Here is a 21,269-nt window from a genome sequence, read left to right as displayed (position 1 = left end):
GTTTCTTTTGTGAAGTGCAGCCAACATTACAGCAAATTTTATCTAATAGTTTGTACCTTATAATTGTGTTTATTCTTTGTGGTGTATGTTTCTGTAGGACTGAATTAACCTGAGAGTGGTCCCAGAGGAGGTTACAATGTTAGCCTAATTTAAAAACAGTAGGGCAGTAACTGAATTATTTGAGAAACTGCTTGATTCTTGGGGTTTTTTTCATAATTCTTTTTTAATGAAAGTGGAAAAACTAGTCACAGTGTTTCAGAAGGAAACTGAGTATGTATGATACTTTCTTAAATAAACACTTAAACATTTAGGGTATTAAATGGATCTTATAAGATACATAAGCTAAATTAAACGTGGTAATAATACTGTGAAAAGTTAAACTCTAGTCAGCTTTAAAAAATTTGTTACAGATGAAATGTAAGGAACTCAGTGTTAGGATTTTACAGCAATGTGTGTGCCCTCCTGTAAGTGCAGTCTTGAATTTCTCAGCTGTAGCTAACAGGGCTTTATTTCCAGAGCTGGAGGCAACCTGTTAAAAGTTATCATTTGTCTCAGTGGGCATTCCGTGTGCAAAGTCCTAGAGGCAGATGTGAAAACCTCTCGCAAGCCTCACAATAAAGAGTTCCTTCCTTACATCTAAATCTATCATCTCTCAGTTTAAAGCCATTCCCCCTTGTCCTATCTCCATGTCCTTGTAAAAAGTACCATTTGTCAAACCACTTGCTTGTGGAGTGAAAACTTTATTCTATGCACTCCTGATCCTGGATTTAATTAAGTGTGGATCTCTCATCAATCTGAACAGGATTTTGAATGTCTGTCAGCTGAGATGCAACCACAGCCATTGGTTTGGTGGATTGTTTGGGTCAACAAGCCTTGGGAAGACAAATACACATCTGTGACAATATGACAGTGCTGTAAAATTCTGTGTGGCAGGATGAGGATGTTGGTTGTCTCCTCCCTCCCATGTAACAGTTTCTGGTATCAAATGCAGTAGGAGGTTTGAAAGAAGGTGCTTCTCACAAAAATAATTAAAAGATAAATTTTGTTACAGGACGCTGTACATATTAAACTATTTACAGGAATTAAAGTATTGGAAGAACTTACAGAAAAGAAATCTACTGAGAGCCATTGTAAAAAATTATACTAGCTCTGGCTTATGAAGTCCTGGTGTCACGGATCACTGCGTGCTGAGAAGCTTCCTGAAAGATTGCTACACGTGTAGCGGTGTTTGCCATCAGACAACACACTAAGCAGCTGTCTGACTTGATGTATCCTTCCGTAGGTTATATTCTTACTCCCACATGTAACCCCTGTACCCTGGCAATGGTGAAGAACTCATGTCTTTCCGCTTCAGTAGGTGTTTCAGTTGATTTCTGATATGTTCCAGGTTTGTCAATAGTGAGATCTCTATGTTGAAGTGAATTCCTGGCATCTCAGATTGTTTTGTAGGCAGGCTGAAATCTTTGCATTTGGAGCTAGTTTAAAGCCTGTGTACGCCTGGCATATGATTAAGTTCATCAAACAAGCCCCTAGAAGCCTCTATGACTGAATTTAACTTGATTCAATGACAGAGCTAAAGTTGCACAGTATAGTTCAATATGGAAGCATGGATTAAGGGAATCAAAATAAACTTTGAGTTTGCTGGACTGTACCTCTGATTGTGCTACAGTCATTAATCTAATCTGAAGGTGCTCAAGTCAGCTCTCTATAAGTATAAATAAGCTTATTCCACTCTTTTTTGGTATTAGAAATAAAATAATAATGGAAAAAACTCCATGCCCACATCTGGTTGGATTTTTCCTTCACGGAAAGAGTTGTTTTAAATAGGAGTGTTACCATTAGACACAAAGTATCAGAACATCTGGCACATTCAGTAAAGTGTTTAAGAGAAGAAACAAGTTTCTCTTGTATCTAAAAAACCTTTCTTTAAATGAGAGAAGCTTTAGCAAATATGGTTACCATTGGATGAGACCATTCTGGGAAGACTGGTGGCAGCCCTTAATCTTACACTGCAGGTTAATAAAATTCTTACTGATAAGTTTTCCAAGCTGGTGAGGAAAGAAAAGGGATGAATTGAAAGGCAATACTGAGTAAATTTGGACAGTTGTTTAAATGAAATTTTTATTTTATCAGTTGTTCTTCTAGGAAACTTCTGTCATAACAAATTGCACTGAAGTGTTTTCCATGGCATAGAACTCATCTTCTGTAATACTGCCTAGCTGTTTGTGTTTTCATATCCTTGTGCATAGCACTTTTTAAAGTGATATCATCTTCAGCATAACTGTAAATGAAAATATGGTGGAAACTGACCAACACACTGTTAATATTCTGAAGAACTCTTCACACTGCTGCCTTCAAAATGCTTGCTGAAGTAGCCAATAAAATACAGCATGTTCCATTCTCAAAGGGAGAGCTTGAGAACATAGCTAGAGAAAGGATCGTGAATTTGAAACCCTTGAACTGACTCAGGGTTTCTTGCACTGAGGGAGGCAGACTGATCCAGAAAAAAAATATGGAGAGTTTTCTGCAGCATTCTATATGAGTATTTTAAACCATTCTATTACATGCTTTCATGTCAGTCCTTTTTGGAGACCTATTCCCCATTTGAGGATCACGTAGGTAATTTCACTTTGTAAATTTGTGGTTGGGTCATTCTTTACTCTGCCTCAAAGACACAAATGAAGCAAAACCAAGCAACAATAGCAGGACCATGCGAGGAGTGATTTTTAAGTAAATGTACTGTTTACTGTAACAGAATCATTATGGTTTTAATAGCAGAAATGAGTGAGGACTTCCTTTGATTCCATAGTTATAAAAAAGTTAACCTATACATTTGCATCATCAGTTGTTTCTGCTAATTACTTGTAAATGCAATTGTTTGATCCACAGTATCATGTTCTGATTTTTTAAGTTCCTTCATAATATAAGAAATAGTAGTAAAACCTTGCTCTGTTTTAAAACAATAGTGAATGTTAGCAGTATATTTATTCCTTGGAGACAGTCTTATCAGAGCAGCTTCAAAAACAACCGCCAAGTAAAGACTAATGTAAGTTCATACTAGAAATTTAATAAATTCCCATAAGAACAGTGAGTTCAACAAAGCTTCTGAATGTAATTGAAACTGTTAATATAAACAAGGCTGTAGATAGGCCTTGCATTAGATGACAGTGCCTTGATCATCTAACAAAATGCTGCAGCAAGGTCTCTTTGTTTTTTCCATCTTTATGTGCTACTAAACTATATCTGTCAAATGGACAGAAACATCAGATGGGTGTTCTGTTAAATAATTCAACTAAACTAGGTTGCTCAGACACTGGTACTGAGCTTGAAACATTTCAGAATAGTTAATAAATTATTGCCTGGTAATAGGTTAGTATAAAGATAATTGTAGAAGTATGCAAGAAAAGTAATTCTTGCTGTACTCTTATTTTCTGCAGGCTGTCTACTAGGTTCCTGGAAACTAATTTGCTTATTTGTATATGAGATGTCTTTTAGTCATTTCATAGCCTTTTCCTACCCAAATCAATTCTCTTCTTCAGGATAGTTAGATGCCAGCTGAGGTGAGCCAGCAGCTCTCTTCAGATCTCCTGCTAATGAAAACATCAGCAGTGAAGTGTGTGCCAGAGAAGTGGATGTGAGTTCTTCAGAAAGCATCTGCTGCGTGCTTTAACAGCTGGACTGTGCCTTCAAAGGCAGCACCTACAGGGAATGGCATATCTCTTTGCTGCTTATTTTGCATTTCTCAGTGTAACTCGGACAGAAGGGTCGAGGAGCAGGACAGCTTAATAAGAAAATTATCTAACACAAACAAGGCAGGGTGGAAGGAGCTGTAGAAAAGAATGCAGCAGACAAATAATTTTGTCATGAGTTCATTCAACATGTTGCAGTTTGATGTGTTCATTGTAAAGGATCATACTAATGTCACTACCTAAATAGACTTTTGTCTGATGTGATCATGACTGACACTCGTTTCAGTTAAAGCTTGCACTGTTCCTGGTGCTCATCGTATAGAAAAATAAATTTGCTGTACTGGATGCAAAACACAGTCCAGTGTAGATGAGATGCAAAGGTATTTTCTAAAACTCAGGTCTGCCTTTCAGAGGTAAATTTAGGAATTCTGTAAATGGTAACACAGGAAGTTATTTTGTGCTGCGGAGACTCCTACTTTATCCATGAGTTCTGTGCCTCACTCCTCAAGCAATTGTACTTCTACACGAGCTCTTAATCAGTGTATTCTAGGCCTTTCGTTTGGATGCCACTTGCATAAAGAGCCCCATCACACCTCCTGGTGAAATTACAGTGCTCTTCTGTGTATGTCTTTTGTGTAGGAAAAAATGTTTGAAAGTTTTTTGGTTAAGCATTCTTTTTTTGTTTTCCTTTTCCTTTAATAATTTCTTATGTCTTTGGACAAATTTTTCAGCATTAATAACAGGTAAAAGTTTTGGTAGGGGAAATTTGCAGTAGCAGTTTTATGTGTATTTTTCTAGCTGTTGTTATTCCTGGAGTTTTAGCAAAAAATAGAACAAACTTCCTTACCCTTCCTGTCTTTTTTGTGGCAGCAGTAGAACATTTTTTGCTGAATTTTTCAGTCCTCAACTACTCTCTGCAATATCACATTTCTATACTAACCATTTATAAACAGTTACAGATGTGTTTGTACTGATTTTGATATGGATATAGAGGACAGGACTCAGAGTTATTATAGAAGCAACTGGTTGTATGTACTAGCAAAGCTGTGTTGGAAAAAACGTGAAAACATAACTGTTCCTCTCCCGTTTCCCCCTCTTTCTCTGAATAAGATCAACATTCTCTCAGATTAGCAGTATACATTGAGAGGTTTCTGAATGTGATTGCAAGCAAGGTGTTTTTTGGATGTTTGCTAGTTTGGAGATACTTGAAATAAGAAAAATTAATGTAAGGTAGCTGACAAAAATCAGGTACTTGCCCAGGTAGAGGCATACAGTTTAAGGAGTAGATGAGTGATTTTTCTTTTTTTCAATGGAATGTTCAAAATTCTTGCTGTCCTGAGGGGAATGTTAAGAGAAAAATGCCCTTGCATAACCTTGGTGATTGTGTGGCAAGCTTAAAAACATAATAATGACCAGAAACTAGTAATGAACACCCTGTTCCAGCCTAGCGTGAGAAACAATTTTGTGAAATCCAAGAGTCTTATAAAAGATTTTCTACTCCACCTTCTAGGTGGTGGATACTGTGTTACATTTGGCAAAAGGGTGCTTCACAAATTAAAGGTGCATTTTGTTTACAGCGTGGCATTTGGGAATGTCTTGGGGTGACTTGATGTTGTATTCCTTGTGGCTGCTCTATGCCCAGAAATTAGTTTTATGCCTTTCTATGCTTTTAAACTGAGCCTGAGCAGAGAGAGAGAAAACTGAGCAAACTTCTCAAAGCAGTGCTTTTCAAGGACAGACAGAGAATAACATACTCTGGCTCTCTGCATTTTTTTTTCCTGCTGCTGCTGGGCTGTGGGGAGAGGAGCAGAGAAGCACCCTGCTTGCTTGTTCAGCCAGTTTTTTGGGTTTTTTTCCTCCAGAGAGTTGAACTTTGTTTTTCCTGGAATTTTTGATTTTTTTCCCCTTTTTCTGCTGGACTGCTTCAATATCAACACATCGGGAGAACTTTCCACTGAGCACAGAGGGCCTGGCCCTGGGCCAAGTCCCAGCTTCAAGTAGGAGGGAGACCAAAGGGAGGACTCCAACATTTTCCCAAGTTTTTTCTCCACAGCGAGAGATTTTATTATTTAGCAGTATTATCCTTTTCCTGTGTGTTTGTTAAATAAATAGTTTTTATCTCTTTCACTTTCCTTCGAGGAAAAAGTTTTTTTTCCTGAACCTGGTGGGGAAGGAGTGGTTTTTAACCTGCCCTCTCTCAGAGGATATATTTCTAAATTTGGCCAAACCGGCACAGGGAAGTATATCATGAACAGCAGGCCTTAATTTTCTTTGGAGGGCATTTGTTCAGCATGGAGAATTTCATTGATGTGCTTTGTATCCTGCAGATCCCAAAGGTCCGTATTGGAGCTGGCTGGCACCAGCTCTGTTGGACATGGGGGAAGCTCCTAGCAGCTTCTCAGAGAGCCACTCCTATACCCCCCCACTACCAAAACCTTGTCACACAGACCCAACATGTTGGAAAGTCAGGGATGAGAAAAGTGTAGAGTCTACTGGAAAACTCTGTCTGCATCCTTGCTTTGTACTTGTAATATATGTGTATATACATATAGGAGTTTTCCATCGTAAGTATTCCATGTTAGATACCTATCATATGTGACACTGTATTTGGACACTACCCAAATAGGGAATTCCTTGGCAGTTGGAAGTAATGAGAAGCTAAAGAATGGAAAAGGTTGGCAGATGAACCTTTTTTTTTTAACTTGTAAGGGTGCATTAGAGGCTTCAAAAATGCTAAGAATTCTGGATCACATTAAGTAAAATGCTTATCTTGCATATTTGGTGGTGCCAGTTAACATCTTTAATTGCTTTGCTCTCCTTGGGCACTGTGCTGCAACCCTTATTGTAATGGGGTGAGATGTGAACAGGGCATTGAGGTTATCGCAGGATGTGTACAGCCTGGCTAAGCTTAGTTAAAAAAAAATAAATCTGAATTGTGAATTACACATTATGGAAAATCTTTATGCTTCAGGAATTTTTCTTGCCAGAGTTAGGAAGAAAATAAGAATGAGAAATGTATCTGAAAACAAAAAGTGAAAGTGAGAAAAGGGGTAGTATGGAGTGTGTTTTGGGTTGTGCTTTGTGTGTTTTCTTTTAAGGCACATTACTGTTTTTGGAAAAAAAAATTGAGTATTTGTAGTTTGTGAAAGTGTTTATACATTCTTGTCTTCATAACAATGGTGTATTTATTTGTTCAGCCTTACATATTTACACTTTTAGATGAAATGTAAAACTTATTTGAAAATGGTTCTGAACTAAACATACATTTACTGACAGCAAGCAAAGTTCTAAAACCATGGGGGTTTGTTTGTTTGTTTGTTTGTTTTTTGCATATTTAGAAGGCTGGTAATCTATTTGTAGAGCTAAAATACAAGGGATTAGATTGCAGAATGAAATTTCCCCTTCTGTACCCCACTTTGACCGCCGGTGTACCATCAAACCATTTACTGAACACAAACTGCTTGATTTTTTTTAAACTAATGTACAAGGAAAATAAAAATAGTTTGAAAATGCTAACAAAAACCCCCAAACCTACCCATAACAGTAGAGAGAGTACTCAGATTTTTCTCAACTTTATTTATCCTTTCTTTAACAGTGACTTGTTATCTTCCAATTATGTGGAGATTCACTATGAAGATGGAAAACCAAAATTTTCTAAGGTATCATGTTCTTAAATTGTCTTTCTGAGGGAACAATGCCAATAAAATGTGAAAATAGAAAAGAGGAAAAAAATGTTTTGCATGACTTAAAAACATCAGAAGTGTTTTTCCACACATAGACGGTAACTGTGATCTCATCTTGTACAGATATCTCAGTAATACAAGAGGAATTGTACAAAAAAGGGAAGCTGTGTTTTGGAGTGAGGAGTAGGCATTTGTAGGTGGTAGTTGTGAAGGTGATCCATTACTGCCAGAACAATTACATTTTGTAAAATACAGGAGGTGGAGGGGTTGAAGTCACCATCAGATTAGTCTTAATTAATTATTTATGTGTCCTTAGCACAAAGTGCAAGGAGAAAAAATAATGGTAATGTAAGACATTTAAACTAACCTAATAATCTTGCAGTGACTTTTTTTTGCAAGAATTATACAGTGACACAGAAAATGAAAGATTTAACTGAAACTTTAACCTCTGGAGTTATACAAAATCAGCATATTGCTAGACTTCCAATTATTTTTGTTTGTCAGACTAGCTCCCAAATTGATTTCAGTGCCATAGACTATTGATCCAAAGCCAGATTGAAGTTCTGCAAGGTAGTTCAGCTATAAAGGAACAAGATCAGTCTTTTTGTTTGTTTGTGGTAGCAAAATGAGGACTGGAAGGTTCCTAGGAAGGTTATAAACCACATTTTCAGGGAATTACTTTTTTCATATTTGGTAGAAATGCCAAAATATTTCTTGAAAACTTAGTACGTGTGAATTATATCTGTATTTAGAGTGGAGGCAAGAGAGCATTCCAGTCATATTCATGTCTTCAGAAACTCTGGACTGTTGTTTGTCCAAGTATCGGATATCTGGTTTATTGTTGTGCCCTTGCTATAGAGAATCTCAAATAAAATAATACATGGCAGATTAGGGCAGAATTAAACAATTACATTGCAATGTAATTACTGAAATATGCTGTTTTGTTTTCTTCCACTGAAGAAGAAAAATCGTTTCATGTTACATACAAAGGAAGTTGTTTCATTAAGACTCAGTATTCTGCAGAATAGGCAAAAATGGTAAATGATGCAAGAAAACAATTCCCTCTGGCATTTAGACAAGCTCATGCAATTGTCAGCTGCAGCACTAGCATTGAGCACTGCGGTTGCTGAATCATGAATCTGACTGGAAAATTATATTAGAACTTCAGACTCAGCAAATGGGCTACCTTTGCATGCTGCAGTAACTTGATCCAAACTTCCTAGGGGATGTTTTCTGAATTGTTTTATTTAGAAGCAATAATGGAGCTCCTGAGGTCACGTTAATCTGTAAAAAGCTTCATTATAGATAATAAAAAAACCCCCAAATCCCCACATAATTTGTGTAGGAGGTCAAATAAGGACTATATCCGGGTCTTTTGCAGTGTCCTATAAAACTTTTTAGGCCTAAGGTTGTTTTGTTTCCTGATGTGGATCTAAAGAAGTGAGATCGCAATGAAAAGTACTGTATTCTCTAGAAAGAGGTAGTTAATTACAAAGATGACTGAAGAACAAACAGCAATTTCTTTATTCAGATGATCATCTTTAAAGAAAAAAAATATTGAAAAGTTTTGTGTGAGAAAGAGAATCAAGTTTAGCTGTTAAAAAACATGTTTTATGCATTCTCACTGATGGAAGGGTAAACACATAGTGATTGCTTTCTGTGTAGTACTTTGATTTAATTATACACAATAACCTGTAAGAAATTTAAATCAGAACCTGAATAACTCATTAAATAAGATGCAAAATGGAAATAATGCTGTCATAGATAAAAAGCATTTACATTTTTTGTATCTTCTTGAGTTATAATAATTGCATAAAGAATGGGTTCAATATGCATGTTGGAGTTCAAATGACATGACACAAGAACTAAAAATGTTTTTATGATGAATAGTAGGTTTTTCAAACAATGGGTGAGAAACAACCCCACTTCAGGGTTTTTAATAACATTTTTTGAGAATACTTTTTCTTTTTAGTTTAGCTGAGCTTCTTGCTGATAGACAATAAAGAAAACTACTTAAATGAGGTAAATGTGTATTGTTACTGTTAGATTTTTTTTTTTTTTTGCATTGGTTTTAAGCAACAGACATTAAATCAGGATAATTTTGTGTGTGTGATTGTTTGTTTTTAAAAATTATTAGGGGGGAGAGCATTGTTACTACCATGGAACTATCAGAGGTGTCAAGGATTCCAAAGTTGCTCTTTCAACTTGTAATGGACTTCAGTAAGTACATGTTCTCATTTTTTAAACAAGGTTACAACTAATTGTTATTCTTGAATATTGTCTCTTAATATGGGAGGAACTGAAACACTACAGGCTCAAAGATTTCTTGATGTTTTGAAATGTCAGTACCAGCTGTGCCAAACTGCTAGCAATTTTTCTTAGTATCATTGGAAATCATGTTTTGATTCTGTCTCACAAACGTTTGAATTTAGTAAGTGCAAGTAAATATTTCCCCAGATGACTTATTATGGTAAAGGATAAACAAGAATTATATTTCAGCATGCTCAGTATTCATGTATGATTCTGTTATAGAAAAATGGATCTTCTTGTTAGATTGTACAAGGAAAAAAATACAAGAAATTAGCATTAGTTACTGCTAAGTGCAACTCAGCTGTTGATTGTATTTTGCCTGCTCAGGGTGTGTCTTAGAACTTCCTTTTTCCAAGGTCAAATCTTTTTTGGTACTTCATCATTGCATTGTCATTACATTTACTGTTAGTCCATTAAAATGTGCCAGATATCTTAAAAATCCCTCAATCTTGGCTTTAGCTACATGTGGTAGTAATGAATATATATTAAATATTGATCAGTTTTTCAGCCCTTAGTTTGGTTTTGTCTTACCAAAATTCAAATCCTGGAGTCAAACGGATTGCCTTATAATCCTAAATATCACTTCTTTTTCTCCATGTTCTAGTGGCATGTTTGAAGATAGTACTTATTTGTACTTGATAGAACCGATGGATCTGACCCACACGGCAGTAAGTTTATTTTTGTCTAATTTATTTGGTTTGGAAGAGCACTCAAGGAATAGCAAATAAAAGTATTAGAATAAATCAATGAATGATATGTCTCATGCATTCACATGGAAATGAAAAGTATTTTAAAACACTTAATTTGAATTTGTTTAAGGTAGCAAACGTGTAATTATGATTTACCTACAATTTTTCTCTGCTTTTCTTTAATCTTTTGTTTCCTGCTTGCTGTTGATCATTTAGATGCTGGGAGTAGAAAAATAAAACTGTTTCCATAACACATGGTAATGGACTGTCAAAAAGCATTTATCAATTTGCTCTAGTACTTGAACTAAAGTGTTTATAAATTCATTTAAGGGATCTCTGGAACTCATTTATACATTCCTCTCTAAATAGTTGCATCAGATTGCTCTTGGCCTGCCATGATTCTACAAAATGTTTAATTAAATAGATAATTACATCTGGGTATCTTACACTTTGTATGTCTTAAGTCAGTGGTTGTTGTATAGCTTAAATGATTGTGATCCAGCGTATTCAGATAGAAGATTATGCTGGATCAGCATGTAGGACTGCATTTATGCAAGTATTTTGCTATTATTATTTTTGTGTTTCATGTGTGCAACCATTTCTAAAACTTTAGCTGTTGATACAGCTGACACAATTTCACAGACAGTAGTAAAACTAGGTATATTTTTAACTTCGGAATGATTCAAATATTTGAGTGATTTTCAGTGAAATGATTTTGCAAAATTGAGACAGAGAATTCTTAACGTTTGTGTCCTGCTTGGTCTGTAGGATATATTGCAGATGCTGTGCCACAGTTGTCAAGCTTGTCTCGCTCTAGTATGTATATGACAGTATACGCACAGTATGTGACAAATAATTAATGCTGCAGAACCAATATGTTTTAGTGACTGTAAAGCTGAAATTAGAGTCTGAATAAAGATCTGCAAAATCATTGGCTGATACTGTCAAAGAAAATGGATCAACGTTCAGAGAACTTGGTATCATTTAGACAGTCAGTTTTTGGACTATAAATGAAACTCCAGAGGCATGGCAAAATATTACATCCAAAAGAATCAAGTCCCTCCAGGAACAACAGTACGTGCTGTGCGTCTGTGTTTGATGTAGCACATGTTCATAAAGGTTGTAATTCTAAAAACTGACAACACAGACTCAGTAAATTCATGAATTTATACAAGGACATCCATATAGTCAGAAGAAGAAAATTTGACTAAACTGTTTTCTTGCTTGGGTGAACAAATGAAACCAGGATGTCTCTCTGAGTGGTATTTCAGTAAAAATTTTAAGTAGAGCAAAAGTTCTGGTTATAAAAGTAAGATACCATTTGCCAACTCAAGGTTTCAAGTTGAACTCTAAATGATAAGAAAACAGATGAGATGCCTAATTTTCTCAAAACTACTGAAAATAATACAGCTACAGAGAGCTTTTGGGGGCTCATTTTTTGATTGCAGTATGTGAGATAAATATCTTGAACACAGCCTTCAGCATGTACTTTATTCAGCTTGATTAATCTTAACTATAGTAGATACTATATAAAACATCCTCTCCTTCCCCCCAAAAATCCAGCAAATATATGCAGTATTGTCCTTCAGTGTGCTATGTATTTGTTATGGAAGTTACAGAACAGTAGAATCCTACCCTTTGAAAAGAGTCGCTTGTTTTGGCAGACTCTGCAGAGGAGGTGTTACGGGAGAAAGGAGTTGTTTTCTAGAGTAGGTACTCAAATGTGATAATTTGGGGTGTGTCAGACTTTTAAAGAAAATATGCATTAAAAATCTTGTCCTTTTTAAGTGTGGAGTACACCAATAAAACAGGGTGAAATAATCATCTTAAGTATAGTATATTGATTGGTTTCTTGCAACTTGCTGTAATTAGATAGGATTTTTTCATAAATAGTAATAGTTGCTTTTCATCTGTGGGAGGAAGATTTCAACCAGATATAGACTTTCTAATTTGATTTATTGGAATAAATTATCTGTGTTCTCTAATGCTTTTAAAGGACTTTTTTAAGGTAATCTCAAAGACATCTGTGACACTTATGTTTTGTAGACTGGTCAATTTGCTGAAGCAGAGAGGCTCTATGATTTGCTCAGGACTGCAAATAGATTGCTTCAAATTAGTACTGTCCCAAATTGGTACTATGGTTGCCTGTTTTATACAAAAAATAATAAAACACTATAAATACTGAAAGAAGTGCCATTTTTTCACTTAATATTATTAATTAGAAGAAAATGCCACTTATTTTTCTTGTCAGGAAAGTAAAAGCAGGCCACATATCATCCAAAGAACTTATGGAACACAAGCCTCCAAGCAGTTGCAGGACTTTGGTATGTTTTTGCTTATGAGTTTTTAAATATTGAAAATAATTGCATCTATAACTTGGAAAATTTGAATATTAGGCTAGCAGTGTTTATAAAATTGCTGATTATTTAGAAAATCTTGAAAAATAGATACTAACCTGACTTTTTTCACAATTATTGTGATGGAATTTAGATTTTTCAAAGAGCAGCTGTAAGATTTTCATCCACTGACCTCTATTTAGCTTTCCTCTGAAAATCACTAATTAATCAGTGATATTAATGTTATTGAGGCAATGAGAAGGAAGAAAATGTATATTCTAAGCCCAGGTTACCTCTCCTTGCATGCTTTAAGATTTCTGAATTACTTGAGTTTTGATATATTTTATGTACTTTAAAAAATGAGCTTTTGAATAGTGAGGGTGGTTCGGATTTTGGTGATCTTAATCTACTTTTGGTTTGGACAGTGTACATAAGTAGTTTAAAATAATGCCATGAAATTCTTAAATTGTAATTTTTACAGAGACTGACTCTAGTTCTGAATGGCCCTTTCTGTCTGAACTGCAGTGGCTGAGGAGACGGAGAAGAAAGAGAGCAGTAAGTAGAAGTATGACCCTGAGTTAAGACCCTTTATAAACCCAAACTCACTAATTTCTGTATTTTTTAATGTCAAGAGAACGTAGGCTTTAGGAAACAAGTATTTTTAGAAGCTTAATATTGTCACATAATATAATTATCAAATGAGAAAACAATATTTTTCTTCAAAAATAGAATATTTAGAAGAAAGTTGATAAACTTTCTAAAGTGACAGCAATGATATGCATCAATTAAATCAAAATTTAGTAGTGAAAATTATTTTAGAATTTTAAGGTTTTTGTCTGCTTGAGAATAAAGAATAATTTTGAATGAACTCTTGCTACTTTGTAGATATCTGACCTTATTGTCACTTAGCTCATTAAGTAGCAAGATTAAATCAAAAATCCGAATGAGGATACCCAGAACTGGGTTCTTGCGAGAACGTAAGTGGGCAGTCCTCATGATCTTCACAAGCATATGTATGAGTTAGGGGAATAATTGAGTTAAAGAAGATTAATCTGTATTTCTTCACTGAGTTGCACAAGCTACACCATATTTTTGAGGGTGTATATATTTTTAGTAACTTCCTTTCTCATGAAATCTGTGGTGAATAGTACATAACGAAAGGAGGAGGGAAGCAGTAGGGCTGTCTGCACTGAACCAAAAAGAGTAGAACCTGAACATTCTTGATGATGTGCCTCAGATTTTCAGCCTAAGTTACTGGGGCTGTGATTCTTTACCCTACTTGCATTTCTCACCCAGTTTACCAGTTTACATACCTTATACAATATCTTTTTAATATGTATCTATAATAAAAATCAGCCACAGTTATTTTTGAAAATCACTACATCTTCCTAATTTCTCAAAGCATTTCTTTAATTCCTCAGTTGTCTCGTGGTGTCTTTGAAGAGATGAAATATCTGGAGCTCATGATAGTCAATGACCATAAAATGGTAAGTATAGCAATTCAGTGGTGATCTTCGTTTTGGTGACAATTTGTAGGCTGATGTACAGCGCTGTGCTGCATCAGCTATTTTTGGGCCCAGGATTTAGTTTTTCAGCAGCTATTAACATTTGTACTGTTAGACACACTGTAGGCCATAATACCTAATGAAGCTTAATGTTACCTAAGATTTTCTGTGGCAATTATATATTCAAAATGAATCTGGAACACTTTGGTATCACATGGATAAATTATTATGCCCATAACCAACGAAGTAAAGCAACAAAACATTTATGTCCAGAACAAACACACAAAATGTTCTAAAATTACATCCTATCTTTGAAGTTATATGGAAAGAAATCAGAATTTGTTAACTTTGAGTTTCATTTTACTGATTTAAATTTTAATGCAGCAAAACATATAGACAAAACTCTGATTGTTCTTCCTGACTATTCCGTACTTATAAACAGGATTCATAATGAAGTGCAAGGTAAGTTGTTTGTTTGATTAAAAAGTGTTTGTCATTAAAAAAGCCCCCAGAATGGGTGGGGGGAGGAAAGCCCAATTCTTTCCCCTTTTTGTCTTGAGGAATGACTGGAAAAAGTCAGACTAAGTGACATTTGTTGTAAGCAAGACTTTTTTTTTTTTTAAATTGAAGTCTGCTGATACAATAGGTTTTCACTTACTTTATTTGCCAGTAAAGAGGTTTTTCATCTCTCACCCTGCTGCAAGTTTCCCAGTGCTTTATGGGGTTGTGGGCTCTTTGGTGAGCACTGAAGGATGATATTGAAGAGCAAGATATAGAAGATATCAGAACAGGGTGCAGTAATTCATACTTGCTCCATTGCTGCATAGACAGATAATGTACCCTTCCCTCATCTGTATAATAAATCATAGAAGTAGTCTGGGCAAAAATAACCTGTATTTTACCTGTGTTAATTTAGCGCTGTGGAGGGAATTTGAATGGGTGGAAAATGTAGGACAGAAATTTCTTGAGCTGTTTTCATTTGCAAAGCCACCTGGTAGGAAACTACACTAAGAGTGTTCAGGTGTTAGTTGTTTAACACAGTAACTGAAGTTATGGCCATTTTGTTGTCTTGTTTGATGTCTATGGTTGGTGTTCCTTATGAAGAGAAAATATTCCTATGTCTGTCTCTTTCCCCTGGCCTCTTGTATTACTGATGTGCTTAAAGGTGTTCACTACACCTGTTACAGACACTAACTGTTGTCTCCTCTCACGCTTAATTTGTTAGAGCTTCAGAGCACAAGATTTTTTGCTTCATAGTTATCAGTAACTTAGAAACAGATAATAATTCTTTTCAAAGAATAAAGCAGATATACTTAGGGAAGTGTTCACAGTTAGGGGTCTCGGCCTGCCAGTCCAGGAGCTCACTTAATGTACTTTCAAGGTTTTCTGCTTACCAGGAGAGGGCAGGTTTCCCCTGCAGCAAAGGTCTTTGTTGGAAGAAGTACCTTAAACCTCATTGATCGTTGTGTTAAATAGTTAATATTGTGTATTTTCACAACATCTCCTTTCCTCTAGCAATAAAGATATCTCAACGTATTTAATTAGGCTGTTGCACTTTCTACTGGTTTAGATTAATTTCTTTTAGGATCTGTATTTAACCACATTATGTGGTGTATTGTTATTGATATTAGCATTTTAATACTTTATTGAAAACCAAGAACATTTTCCAAAGCACATTATTTTACCTTCCCACTTCTGGAAAGGTTTGGGATTGGCTCAAAACAAAAAGCCAAAGCCACCCTTTCCCCCTTCCCCACTGTCATATTGTTCTCTGGGGAGCAGTCTTGTGGTATAATGTACAGTGTACATCCTAGGCACCTACTAGCACCGTACCTGAGAGCAGCTGCTCAGTTGCTCAGAGAAGAGTCAGGCCCTCTTGTTCCAAAGCCTCTTTTTAAGTACAGTATTTCATAGAATAGCTGACACTTCCATGGAACACTGAGGCAATGAGACTTGTTGCTTTTAACAAGTAGTTGAAATTAGTAAGAGTTTTTTGATAAAGGCTTTTTTTCCCTGTTCTAAGTAATTTCACGTTCATTTTCTGTGAAATTTTGAAGACCTATTTTTCCTATATGTAAATCATACTGTGTAATGTAATCTTGGTTGATAATTTTACAGTTTCTTGAAAGTCATATGGATTCATGTTCAGGTACCATAGCTGCATCTTTAAAAAATTTGACTTGGAACAGAAGGGGCTTGTGAGGCAGGATGAGGAAAGACATGCAAACATTGTAATGACATGCACATATATTATGAAGCAAAACTTGTAATACAGCTCATGTAAGTCTATAAAAATAGAAAAAAATTGAAGTTAGAATTTAAGATACTCAGCTTAACTCTTTTCATGTTCAAACACGTATTTACTTTTACCATGCACTCCCTCTTCCATTTTGTCTTTTGCTATAACTACTGCTGCATGTCACAAAAGTATTGTGCTGTTGCAGAAAAGGATACCTTTGCAAAGAGCTGTGCACAGGACAAGTGGTAAATGCTTCATCTTCATGTCTTATAATTAAAGTGATGGAATGTGGCTACTACAGTCAGATATGTAACTCATCAGGTTAGGCAGTTTTAATGGGTACGGCATCCTCTCAATTTTGAGCTCATGTTTATGTTCATGTTTACCTGTAATTTTGTCTCAAACATTTGAAGTCTGATTCTAAACAAAGTATTTCTTGTGGTTAAATGCTCCCTTTACGGATGGGAAAGGCTGCCTATCATACATGGCTTCCTTTATCTTCCAGGGGTTTTTGAATATGAGATATAGGCTGTGATCTGAAAAGTTTTTTTAGTTTTTCCCTTACTTTCTTAAAATATTAATTTCCTTTTCATGCTGTAAAAATAAAGAATTAGTAATAAATATTTAAGTTCTCACTGTGTTCTACTTTCTCTTCTTTTAGTTCAAAAGGCACCGTTCTTCAACTGCATACACAAACAATTTTGCGAAGTCTGTGGTAAACCTTGTAGATGCTGTAAGTATCAATGTTTCTTCTGAAAACTGTTTCGCTGACTTTTACTTTAGCACTGTATTAAAAATGTTATCATTTTCAGAACCTAAATTTCAATTACACTTTAAAGTGCATTTCTAGTTCCTCTGCAGAAGAATAGCCTGGGGTGAATGTATAAGTAACTACCAGATTATCTGTGGTATTTTTCTTAAAGCTTGCAACTGTCAGAGTTTGCCCTTGGCAGGGGTGATTTCAGTATCTGTCACCAATTAAGAATGAGATTTAATCAAATTTAGATTTGTGAAACAAATCTAACCACAAGTGATTGAAACTCCAAGCATAGGTCACAAAGGATACGTATATCTATTGTGAGAAAAAGTGAGTGTGAATAAAAAATTCTCCTTCATAAATCTTTATTTATAGCTTAAAAACAAACAAAATGCCATTGTGGTACATTATAAATGGGTGGAAGTGACACAGATACAAGAATGGTATCTGTGACTAAATTTAGAACCATTTTGTAATATGCAACAGCATATAAACTAAAGTAATATTTGTGGTAAAATTAATTTGGTTTTTTTTTCCTCTTTTTGGTACACATATAATGATCACACACATTTCAGAGCTCTGTCTGTAGTGAAAACAGGATAGATTCTCTAGTAGTGATGAATACAAAGGCTACCAAATGCTGACTCTGAGTCCCTTTTCCATGTGACATTATTGATACCTGTGGAACTGTGTGATATGATTCAGTGCAAAAAATTGTCAACAGTTTGGCTCAGAGGAAACAATGCAGTACTTGCTCTTACATAGGAAGTGTACTGGATGTATATTGAAAATTTAGGTGAATATATTTATAATACATGAAATACTAGAAGTCTTTTGGAATATTTTTCTGTAATGATCTGAACATGCCAGTAGCCTAAAGAAAAGTTACTAGAGCAGATAAAAATGTAAATAATTGTAATATTTCTACAATTTATGTTGCACATTTCCAAAGAAAAGGTAGCATCTTTTTTTTTCTCACCTGATCATTATTTCTTTGTCTTTCTTCTGTGTTTTAACAGAAGTTATTTCATCTGTCTTTTCTTTCCCTATTATATCTATTTTTTCCATTTTTATCTGTGTGTATGCAGAAACATAGAGCTTCATTCGTGTGTAGAATTCATTCCCCTCGCAGAGATCTTACAAAAGGACATATAAATGGCTTTTTCTTTAAATAAAGCGTGAAAAGGAGCAGAACTTTCTGCTTTGTTATTCCCTTGTGTCCATAGGGTGTGCGCTGTATTTCTTACTGATTTATTGTTGGGGAAAGGATATTGGCTTTCAGAGGCCTTCAGGTTCTCTGCCTCCTCTTCCATTCTTTTGTTGCTGTTTGCTTCAGGAATTACAGTTTTCCTCTCAGCAAACAGAAGTCTTTATTGACCCACCCCTATGTCATTTCAGGTGGTTTAATTTTACTGGTTTTTCTCATGTTGTAAACCATTTTCTGTCTATGTTCTCAGCTTGTCTCCCTCAGATTGAAGCATGCTAATACTCTTTTCCTTCAAGGGTCTTGGACAAAACTGAGCTTAGCTGGTTGCTATCTCTTGTTTTTGTATTTTTCTTTTTTTTTCTAAGCTGAATATTATACATTGACTTTTTAATAAGGATGATGCTGCCCTGATACAAAATTGGGTTTCTGGTCAGGATGAATAAGGAATGCATCTTTTATAGATCTGCAAGTTCTGCATGACCTTAGTTAATAAACTTTGATATTTTTTTAACTGAACCTAAAGACAGCAGCAGTTTTATGTCAGAATCAAGTATCATGCACAATGTTAAAATGCATATTTTAAAACTGTTTTGTTATTATTGAGGCCTGATTGTTGTTTCCTTGTCTGTTGCTGCAGTAACATTACAATTTATAGAAAAATCAATATTTTTACTTAATTCCACTCAAGCAATGTGAGAATTAAGTGATCATACTATATAAATGGAAATCAAGCATTAATTAAATTTTGGATTTATTGGAAAACGGAGAGGTTATTTAATCTCAACTTAAAAATTGCCTTCAGCTACTTTTTGAGATCGGTCTTTTCTTTTTCTTTGAGATCACCCAGTGTACCTTTACATTTCTTCTTTGCTGGTTTTTCTACAGGTTTTCTGCAAAACTCAGTGGCAAAATTATTTGCCATGAGAATTTTAAAGAAAATGGAGTGGCTCAAAAAAAAAAGAGCAGCAAGGGTTGTTTGTTTCCTTCTAAAACATAAAATTTAAGTTGATCAGAATATTAGCTTTTAGGAAATGCAAGGCATTACCAGCTAACTGTTTCCCCATGTTTTCCTCCTGCTTTATCCCTCTTGTCCTTCCGCTTTACTCTTACTGGCTAACTGTGCATGTCTGACCCAGTGTTCTACTCCTGTGCCTGTCCTGTCTCTGCCCTCAGATATACAAGGAACAGCTGAACACCAGGGTGGTTCTCGTTGCTGTGGAAACTTGGACAGACAGAGATCGCATTAATATTCACCCTGACCCTCTGCAGATGCTCCACGACTTCTCCAAGTACCGGCAGCACTACATCAAGCAGCACGCTGATGCTGTGCACCTGCTCTCGTATGTACCCTTTGCAATGGCTTAGAATGTTACTTCCTGTCTACTGCTTTTGTCTACTTGTCTCTTCTTTCGTACTTTTTTGCTTAGTATTCTGTATATCAATCGACCTCTGCCTTCCTTAGGAAGCTTAATCCATATTTAACACCTGTTTTTAATAGGTGTAGTATATACCGTACTCATGTTGATATACGTATCTATAATGATATTTGAATGTCTTTGCAGCCTGGAGACAGTGTCACATTTGAAGTGGCTTTTGATGAGCCCTTGAGGACACTTAGCTTTGCCAATCAGGTGTTTAAGGTACTGCTTTTCCAGTTACGATCAGGAGAGGGCAGAGCTGACAGGATTATGTGTTGCCACAAGAGTGTTCCAGTTAGTATATTTATTCGCACATGTAGCCGCAGTGATGATTTGTTAATGGAAGGGCTTCTCCTTTAGAGCTGTAATGAATTGTTCTGAGACACAATGCATTTTGAGGGGAAATTCCACTTGCATCATTAGGCACGATTTCAGCCTTGAGCAAGTATTATTTTACTTCATGGCATTGTAAGCAAAGAGGAGGAAATATGTTCCCCTGTGCAGCATGAAGATCTTAAGCCATCTCCCAGCAGCATGACATACTGTGAGGATGGAGTAACTAGTGTCTTCCATGGGATTCTCCTGTAGTTCATCTTCTGCAGAAGAAGATAAAAACAAGGGTTGAAGAATTTCCTCCAGATTTCCTTACTACAGGCATTGCAATACAATGCTGATTGTGTTCTTCATAATACAGGCGAAGTGCTGCTGACATGCACTCTTAGTGACTTCAATGCATGTTTTGTGTCACCTGCTGAAGAGTTTGCCATGGTGAAAGGTATCAAATCCAACCTGAAATACAGGAAATTCCATTTAAACATGGGGGGAAAAAAAACCTTTCACTGTGAAGGTGGTCAGATGCTGAAACTCTCTGCTGCACAGAGAGGCTATGGAGTGCCCATGCTTGGAGATTTTCCAAAGCCAACGGAACATGGTGTGCTCCAGCTGAGCCTCCTTGCAGCTGGGGGGATGAACTAGACCATTTCCAGAAGTGCCTGTCAAGCTCAGCCCTTACTGCAGTCCTGTCTGTTGTAAAGCCTCTGGCTGTATGTGTTTAATTAAGCTGCAGTCTGAAAGTTCTGATGGGTGTTAGAATGTTCTGAAAAATAAGTACATACCTGTATGGAGTATCCTGTCATTTAAAAAAGACTCCATTAATTTTCAAAGGTTAGGTCATTCGTACGCCATGCAGGGTCACTGTAGGTTGTTTGTAGGCTGTGTAGGTTTATTATTATGACTCTGGAGTTAAAATAGTAATTTTAGTAATTCATAGTAATTTATAGGCGTTTTATTGAATAATTTAGATCTTCCAGATTACATTACTTAACTAAATTATTTGGGGCTTATTAACAAATAAAAGAAAGGAGGCAGGGTTAAAGTGCAGTATTAAATTACTTTCCCTTTAGGTATACTTCTCAGTCTTTTCATTTGGAGTTGAA

The 21,269-nt window shown here is 35.7% G+C and overlaps 1 protein-coding gene across 5 annotated transcripts in view; it reads left to right on the top strand.

The window, feature by feature from the left end:
- ADAM23 (ADAM metallopeptidase domain 23) overlaps positions 1-21,269 on the top strand; it is a 71,100-nt gene that overhangs the window by 15,631 nt on the left and 34,200 nt on the right. For all 5 annotated transcript variants that reach the window (XM_048309092.1, XM_048309090.1, XM_048309091.1 and 2 more), the window contains exons 4-11: positions 7,285-7,348; positions 9,510-9,592; positions 10,287-10,350; positions 12,623-12,695; positions 13,189-13,262; positions 14,129-14,194; positions 17,113-17,184; positions 19,589-19,755. In XM_048309092.1, the coding sequence (XP_048165049.1) occupies positions 7,285-7,348; positions 9,510-9,592; positions 10,287-10,350; positions 12,623-12,695; positions 13,189-13,262; positions 14,129-14,194; positions 17,113-17,184; positions 19,589-19,755 (663 nt within the window). The remainder of the gene's footprint in view (positions 1-7,284; positions 7,349-9,509; positions 9,593-10,286; positions 10,351-12,622; positions 12,696-13,188; positions 13,263-14,128; positions 14,195-17,112; positions 17,185-19,588; positions 19,756-21,269) is intronic.

This window comes from Corvus hawaiiensis, chromosome 7 (assembly GCF_020740725.1).
Source record: "Corvus hawaiiensis isolate bCorHaw1 chromosome 7, bCorHaw1.pri.cur, whole genome shotgun sequence".
Lineage (NCBI taxonomy): Eukaryota > Metazoa > Chordata > Aves > Passeriformes > Corvidae > Corvus > Corvus hawaiiensis.
Note: the sequence above shows the minus strand (reverse complement) of the source record. Positions and strands in the feature narration are given on the sequence as shown.